The sequence below is a fragment of the Halichoerus grypus genome, chromosome 1, assembly GCF_964656455.1.
Source record: "Halichoerus grypus chromosome 1, mHalGry1.hap1.1, whole genome shotgun sequence".
In the NCBI taxonomy this organism is placed as follows: Eukaryota; Metazoa; Chordata; class Mammalia; order Carnivora; family Phocidae; genus Halichoerus; species Halichoerus grypus.
Window position 1 is genome coordinate 152,927,818 of NC_135712.1, and position 9,207 is coordinate 152,937,024.

Here is a 9,207-nt window from a genome sequence, read left to right on the forward strand (position 1 = left end):
GTGATAGACCTCTCCGCCCCCCTCCACCACCATCTCATGCACATATTAATACACAAAGCTTGGACACTAAAGGGTTAAACTCTCAGGATAAGAATGAACAAGGATAAACAATATTCCGTCCCCTCATTCTCAAGGGACTGTTGGAAGAGTTGTCTTGGTGCTAGGAACCCAAGTGCTAATCCTCATTGGGAATTGCAAAAACTAGCCTCTGAGATACTTTAAGCCATGAATTTAGCTTAAAATGGCTTGAGATCGACATTTATCCAGACACCTGGTAAGAACAAACATAGATCTTGTCTGGAGAAAAAAATATTTTCATCTTATGCTTCAGGAAATCCCATGCAAATATTTTTTCAAAGGCAATGACAAGGACAGTAAAATACAACTAAGTGTATAGGAAACAAGGCACCACTAGTGAGAAGCAACATATAAAACATTCAGCAGACACTGACTTACAGAGAAATCTGATACTGGTGTTAATAGGCATAGATTATAAAACAGTGATGATTACTACATATAAAGGAATAAAAGGCACATCTGAAAATACCTGCAAAGAATAGAAGACTATAAAAAGTGGCTTAGCTGATAAGAAAAAGAACCAAACAGGATTTCTAGAAATTAGATACAATGATAAATTAAAAATGCAATGGATATTTTTGGCTGCATATCAGACACAATTGAACAAAGAACTTATTCTTGAAACAGAAATCAGAAGAAAGCATCCAAAATGTAGTAAAGACACAAAAAAGTTGGAAAATAATAAGATAATAAAGAGACATGGAGGAAAGAATAAGATTCCAGAAATAAACCTTCACATTTACAGCCAACTGATTTTCAACAAGGGTGTCAAGACTATCCAATGGGAAAGAAGAGTCTTTTCAAGAAATGATGATGGGACAATTGTACGGGCACCTGTAAAAGAGTGAAGTTGGACTCCTGCCTCACCCCCTACACGATAATTAACTCAAAGTGAATCAAAGACCTAGAAGAAAACATAGGAAATCTTTGTCATCTTGGATTATGCAGTGGTTTCTGAGATATAACAACAAAAGCCCAAACAAAGAGAAAATACATAAATTGAACTTCATCAAAATTAAAAACTTTTTGCTTCAGAGAACAAAATCAATAAAGCGAAAAGACAACCCATAGAATGAAAGAAAATTTCTGCAAATACACATCTAATAAGAAACTTGTATATAGAATGGGTAAGGAACTCCAAAAACTCAACAACAATTAAAGAAACCAAATAACTTGACTGAAAATGGGCAAAGGACTTGAAAAGATGTTTCTCTGAGGAAGTTTTACAAATGGCCAATAGAACATGAAAAGATGCTCAACAGCATTAACCATTAAGGAAATGCAAAGCAAAACTACAATTAAATACCACTTCATACCCATTAGGATGGCTATTAATAAAAAAAGAAACAACAGAAAATAACAAGTGTTGGCAGAAATGTAGAGAAAAATTGGAACCCTTATGCATTGCCGGTGGGATTATAAAATAGTGCAGCTGCTGTGGAAAATAATATAGTGATTCTCAAAAAACTAAACATGGAATTACCATGTGATCCAGCAATTCCCAAAGAAGTAAAAGCAGGGACTTGAATGATATTTGTACAAATTCATATCAGTATTATTCACAACACCCATGGGTGGAAGCAACAAAAGCATCCAACAACAGATGAATGGATAAACAAAATATGGTGTATTATATATATATAAATATTAATCAGCCTTAAAAAGAAGAAAATTAATCAGCCTTAAAAAGAAGAAAAATTTGACACATGCTACAACATGGATAAATCTTGAAGACATTATATTAAGTGAAATAAGTCAGTCAAATTACAGAGACAGAAAATAGAATGGGGGTTACCAAGGGCTGGGGTGGGGAGGAAAGAGAACTAATGCTTAATGGGGCAGAGTTTCAGCTGGCAAAGATGAAAAAGTTCTGGAGATGAACAGTGGTTGGTGATGGTTGCCCAACAATGTGAATATACTTAATGCCACAGAATTGTATACTTAAAAAGGGCTAAAATGGTATTTAACAAATGGGTAAAGGGTCTGAATAGACATCTTTTTTTTAAGAATTTATTTATTTATTTGAGAGAGAGAGAGCGAGAGAGAGAGAGCACGAGCAGCAGGGAGCAAAGGGAGAGGGAGACCAGACTCCCCGCCAAGCAGGGAGCCCTACATGTGGCTCGATCCCAGAACCTGGGGATCATGACCTCAGCCGAAGGCAGATGCCCAACCGACTGAGCCACCCAGGCACCCCCTGAATAGACATCTTTAAAGAAATAGTCAATCAGCACATGAAAAGATGCTCAACATGGTTAGCCAACAGAAAAATGCAAATCAAAACTACGAGATATTACTTCATATCCACTAGGATGGCTATCATCAAAAAGACATATTTTGACATAAGTGATGATGAGGATGTGGAAAAAGTAGAACCTTCAAACACTGCTGGTGGAAATGTAAAAGAATGTAGCTGCTTTGGAAAATAGTCTAGCAGTTTCTCAGTTAATAGCAGTTTCTCATAGAGTTACCATATGACCCAGGGATCACACTCTTAGGTGAATACCCAAGAGAACTAAAAACACATGTTTACATAAAAACTTCTATATGAATGTTCATAGCAGCATTATGTGTGGTAAATAATAAATTAAGTTCATAATTGTAAAATTGTGTTTATAATAGCCAAAAAGTAGAATCCACCCAATGACCATCAACTGATGAATGGATCAACAAAGTACGGTATGAATATCCATACAATAGAATGTTATTTGGCAGTAAAATGAAGTGCTGATACATGCTGCAAATGGATAAAAACATTATGCTAAGTGAAAGAAGCCAGTCACAAAAACCCACATATTTTATGATTCCATTTACATGAAATGTCCAAAACAGGCAAATTCATAGAGACAGAAAGTAGTTGCTGAGGACCTGGGAGGTTGAGGAGAAACAAGAAGTAAATGCTAATGGGTATAGGGTTTATTTTGGGGTGAAAAAATGTTCTAAAATTGTGTGTAGTGATTCATAACTCTGTGAGTATACTAAAGACCAGTGAATCACACACTTTAAATGGGTGAATTGTACGGCATATGAATCATATTTCAATAAAGCTGTCATTGAAAAAGGCATCACTAGAGAAGAACAGGTTCTGTTATGATGATAGTTATTTCATGAGTAATATAAAATAATTTTAAACACTTAAATAAATAACAACTCTAGACTGGAAGAAGGCAATATTAACAAACTACAGGGAGATTTGGAAAAATCCACAGTGCTTATAATTTTTTTTAAAGATTTTATATATTTATTTGACAGAGAGAGAGACAGCGAGAGAGGGAACACAAGCAGGGTGAGTGGGAGAGGGAGAAGGAGGCTTCCCGCGGAGCAGGGAGCCCGATGCAGGGCTCGGTCCCAGGACCCTGGGATCATGTCCTGAGCCGAAGGCAGACGCTTAATGACTGAGCCACCCAGGCGCCCCTCACAGTGTTTATAATTTTAAGCACAATCCTCCTCAGTAATTGATAAAACAGGAAAAAATTGGAACGAATATAGAAGATTTAAGCAACAAAATTAACACGCTTGATGTAAGGACCAATGCACAATACTGCATACTACAAAATACACATTCATTTTAGACACACACAGGACATTTGTAAAATTGATCAAATACTGAGCTACAAGACAAATTGAAAAACTTTTCAACACTCAAATCATACAAAGCATATTTTTAAACCACAATACAAACAACCTAAAATCATTTGTTTTATTTATCAAACACTTATACAGTGTTTACTATGGTCCAGGTGTTATTCAAATTGCTTTACAAATATTCATTAAATTAATTCTTATAACAACTCTATGTTGTAGGTGTTATTATGATCATCCCTATTTTTTTAAAAGATTTTATTTATTTATCTGATAGAGAGCACGCGAGCGCACAAGCAGAGGGAGCAGCAGAGGGAGAGGGAGAGGTAGGCTCTCCGCTGAGCAGGGAGCCCTATGCCGGGCTCAATCCCAGGATCCTGGGATCGTGACCTGAGCTGAAGGCAGACACTTAACTGACTGAGCTACCCAGGCATCCCTATTATCCCTATCTTATAGTTAAGATTTAGTATTAATGATTTGTCCAAGATCACACAGCTGAGATACAAAACCAGACTCTATCAGTGATCCTAACCACTGAATTATACTGCCTCTCAATAGCAAAGTAATAACTAGGAAAATCCCCTTGTGCAAGGAAATTACAAAATATACTTTTAAATAAACCATGGTTCAAAGAAGAAACCACAATTGAAATAAAACATTTTTATGTAAGTGACAAAAACTGGTAGAGAAACTAAAGTAGTATTTAAGGGACATTTATAGCCTCAAATGCTCATATTACAAAAGTAGAATTGTTGGGGCGCCTGGGTGGATCAGTCGTTAAGTGTCTGCCTTCGGCTCAGGTCATGATCCCAGGGTCCTGGGACCGAGCCCCGCATCAGGCTCCCTGCTCTGCGGGACGCCTGCTTCTCCCTCTCCCACTCCTCCTGCTTGTGTTCCCTCTCTCGCTGTGTCTCTCTCTGTCAAATAAATAAAATCTTTAAAAAAAAAACAAAAGTAGAATGGTTGATAATCAATGATCTAATTTTCTATCTTAAAAACACAGAAGAACATAAAATTAAAGTGAAGTAGAAGGAAATAACAAAGACAGAACAGAAATCAATGAAATGAAAAGCAGACATACAATAGAGGAAATAAAGCCAAAAGTTGCTTCTTTCTAAAGAATGACAAAATTGATAAATCCCTAGCAAAACTGATCAAGACAAAAAGAGAGAAAATACAAATTAGCAATATCAAGAATGAAAGGGGACATCACTACAGATCCCATGGACAGTGAAAAAATCACGAGATTATTATGTTATATATGCCAGTACATCTGGATGACAATTTAGATGAAATGGACAAATTTCATAAAAAAACAGATTTAACAAAACTGACCCAAAATGAATAAGAAAATCTGAATATCTCTTTATCTACTTAAAGAAATTAAATTCATCATTTAGGGGCCCCTGGGTGGCTCAGTTGGTTGGGCGTCTGCCTTCAGCTCAGGTCATTATCCCAGAGTCCTGGAATCAAGCCCCGAGTCAAGCTCCCTGCTCTGTGGGGAGCCTGCTTCTCCTTCTCCCTCTACCTCTCCACCCCTGCTTGTGCTCTCCCTCCCTCTCTCTCTCTCTCTCCCATTCTTCTCTCTCTCAAATAAATAAATAAAATCTTTAAAAAATAATAAATTCTTCATTTAAATTCTTCTCATGAGAAAAACTTCAAACACATATGACCTCACTACCAAACACTAAATAAAGCAAAACAACAGCTCACCTTGCAGCAACCTTTTCAGAGAACAGAAGAGGGAACAACTTCCCAACTTATTTTAGAAATGCCTGTAATCCTAGGGGCACCTGGGTGGCTCTGTCGGTTAAGTATCTGACTCTTGGTTTTGACTCAGGTCATGATCTCAGGGTCGTGAGATCAAGCCCCATGTTGGACTCTGCTCTCAGCGTGGAGTCTGCTTGAGACTCTCTCTCTCTCTCTCTCCCTGTACCCCTCTCCCATGCTCTCTCTCTCTAAAATAAATAAATAAATCTTAAAAGAAAATCATCACAATCCTGATGTCAATACCTGACGAGAATATTTTAAGAAATGAAAATTATAGGCCAATATATTTCATGTACACAGAGTCAATAACCCTAAATCTGTTTCCTTCACTCCAGGCTCATTTGTAGGTCATCTCTTCTCACTGTGAAACCTTTCCCTGGGATTCTATCCACACACATGGTTTCAAAGACTATACTTAAAACAGATGACTCACATTTTTCTCTTCAGTCCAGACCCTTTCCATTCACCCCATCCACCTCTATACTTCCACCCTCTCCCACCTGCACAAATAAAATGGCCTCTCCATATCTAGTCTTGCCTTGGTCCCATCCATTCTCGCTACATCACAATCAGGGTAATCTTTTCAAAATGCAAATCTTATCAGTCACTCTACTACTGGAAATCATCCAGTGGCTTCTTTCCCTTTTTTGGATTAAAACAAAACTTCTTTCCATGAGGACCCACCTCACTGTACCCACTCCAATTTCCTTAGCATTTTTTCAAACCACTTCCACTTTGGACTCTTGGCTCCAGTCATTCTGTCTCTTATCACATAGCCCATTTTCCTGGCTCACAGTTTTTTTTTGGTATATGCTATTCTCTACTCAGACACTCATTCTTCCCCCTCAGACCCTCCTACACCAAATCCAAACTTCCTAGTATATGCTTTCATAGTACCTCTATCCTTTAATTTCATCATCTATCAAAATTACAACTTCATGTTCCATTCATGTAATGATTTATCTACTGACTCTCTAACCCATTGGATTTTAAGCTACCTGATAGCAAGGACCTATTTCTCCTCACCATTCTATCCCCAACAGCAAGGCCTGTACCTAGCCTACAGTAGATGCTCAATAAATTATCTGTTGAATTAACAAATCTTTTCCTGTAATGCAGTTAATTTGCCTTCAGTTAATGTGAAAAATTTTCAATTTCAAAAGTATTTTAAAAGTACAGTAGAAAAAAGGGAAAAAATACAGATATCTTTTATATATAAGATGCGTATCTTATTAGTCAAATGTAAACTAAATGCTCTTTATTTTATCTCATTGACTTATTTTTAATAGGTCCATAGAGTTAAGAACTCCAAGTCTCTCTTCAAATGTCTATAACACATCACAGTTTAGCTGAACTTTTCTTCTTCTTCCTTCCATCACTGTAGAACACAAATAACTAAATGTGGAAAGTGGTAGTAGTTAAACATATATTTGGTAAAGAAAAGAATCCTTTCATAATATAGGTTCTAATTCTTCAATGGTTCTATTATAAAAGTTGGAACTCAGCAAATGGAGTTTCTTGAAAGCAAGTGTACCCATAATTGGGGAAGGGGGAGAAGGAAAGAAAGGAGAAGGGAGAAACGGAAGCATTTCTGGCAAGGGGCAACAAGAAAACAAGCTCTCATGCTGCGGTTACTCTCTCCTTCTCCAGTGATATTTCTGCTCCATTTTTCTATGACCCACCTCAAGCCAGATAGGCACAAAATATTGATCCATATCCACTTGGCATTCCATTTAAGCAGTAACAATAGGGTGAAACTCTAAAACCTCCGGGATTGCAGAGATATTTCTTTAAAAGGAATTAAGTTGGTACAATAGTATACATTGTTCCAAAAGTTAATACTAGCTCCAATTTATTCTACTTGCATTCTTTAAAATCAGCTAATTTTCATGACTCAATGTCAGGCAAAAAAAAATGCTACAGTAAAAAATGAACAGGGGATTGACTGCTAATAGGTATGGGATTTCATTTCAGGGGATAGACATTTTCAGGAGTTAGATCGTGGTGATGGCTGAACAACATAGTGAATATGCTAAAAATCATTGAAATTAAATTTTTAAATGGTAAATTTTATGTGAATTACATCTCAATTTTTAAAACATGAAGGGTTATCATGAGGAGCCTTCAAAGTTAAAACTGTTTTCTCCTCTAACACTCTGAGGATATGAAGAAATAAGGCATTCATCCTTAATTAGGAGCAAAGAGTTTTTCAAGCTGGCACTTAGGACAAAAAGTACCAAAAATTCTAAGATAATATCTGGAAGTTTTTTCTTACTTTACTCCTTTCCTTAACCACCATGCTTCCTTTTGTCGGGTCTTCTCATTTCACCCGATATTGCTTACTAAAAATCAATGACATTTAAAAATACACAAAGCATCCCAAATCAGGCGAGGGTTTTTCTCCTTCAACAATTTAATTTGTCCCAAGCTTGGATTTTCTAGAAACTGCTCATGGATGTGAGAACTGCTGGCTTGTTTTCTTTCAGATCCTCCTTCACCAAGTCAACAGGGTTTTGTTCCAAAATCAAAATACAGCTGAATTAGCTTTTGGAAACTTAGCCGATATAAGGCTCTGATCCTGCCAATTTAAGGGAAGTACTGAAAGCTGAATTGAGGTTCAAGAAACAAGAAACAAACAAACAAAGCAGATCGATTCTTATAACCTGCAATAATCTCTTCCTTATCTACTTCTCCAGCTTTGTGTCAAACGACATCCTCACCTTGCAATCTTGGCTCCAGCCAGTTTATCATTTATCTCATTTTCCCTGCCATTCACAGGGCCTTTACACATGATATTTCCTCCCCCACAAGACACTCTCCTCTCCCCTTTATCTAGTTGATTTCCACTCATCTTTCAAATATTCTTGGACCAAGCCACACTACCAAGGGCGTCTTCTCCGCCTTGCCACCAGGAGTACGTTTAATACACGTGGAAAGTTGTATCTCGGCGGAAGAGGTTCTAGGGCACCCTAGACGTGACTTCATTGTAAAGACCTCTCATGAAGATCTTCGGAAAGCTAGCGGCAGGCTCCCGGACCATCGCACAGGCTTTCTGCGGTGCTTGGAGGAAGGGTTCACGGGCCGGGGTTGGGGTGGGGGGCGCTGGGGCGAGCGGAGACCCGGTGGGTCAGGCGAGGGACACAGGGTCGCCCGGGCGCCGCTCGCGTCGTTCCCCGCCAGGCTTGCGGGAGGGAGCACCCCAGCGAGCGTCGCTTTCCCCACCCGGACCCCACGCGCCACCCCCGGCACCCCGCGCACACTCACCATCCGCCCGCACGGAGAGGCGCGGCAGACCGAGCAGGAGCAGCGCCGCCGCCCAGAGCTGGGCGCGGGGGCCGCGTCCCTCTGCAGCCATGGTCCGGGCGTCCCCGCGCGGCGGGCTTGAGCGCGGGCTCCGGCGGCGGGCGCGGCTGCGCGGCCACTGCCCCTCGTGCGCCACTCGGCTGTGCGCGCTGCGCTCTGCTCCGTGGGCTTCGCGCCCCGCGCGCCGCAGGGAGGAGCGCGCGCAGCTCGGGGAGGCCGGGCGCCCGGAGCCGCCGCGCTGGGGCCCCCGAGCTCCCGCGGGTCTCGTCCGAGGCGCCGGGGAGGCGGCTGGACCCGGCTCCGCCTTCGCGCCGGGCACCTGGAGGCCTCGGTACCAAAAGAGGCTGCGCCGGACGCCGAGCTCCCGGGGCGCCGCCGGGGCGGAGGATGAGGGCGCCGGGAGGCGGGGAGAGCCGGCTGCAGGGAACCCCCGCCTGCTTGGGGGACCCTCGGCGAAAGGGTGACGCAGTCTGAGAG

General features: G+C 40.6%; 1 protein-coding gene across 2 annotated transcripts in view; it reads right to left on the minus strand.

The window, feature by feature from the left end:
- SUSD5 (sushi domain containing 5) overlaps positions 1 to 8,912 on the minus strand; it is a 58,913-nt gene extending 50,001 nt beyond the window's left edge. For both annotated transcript variants that reach the window (XM_036085780.2, XM_036085779.2), the window contains exon 1: positions 8,692 to 8,912. In XM_036085780.2, coding sequence (XP_035941673.1) covers positions 8,692 to 8,782 — 91 coding nt within the window. In that variant the 5' untranslated portion in view covers positions 8,783 to 8,912. The remainder of the gene's footprint in view (positions 1 to 8,691) is intronic.
- Positions 8,913 to 9,207: the final 295 nt, after the last annotated feature.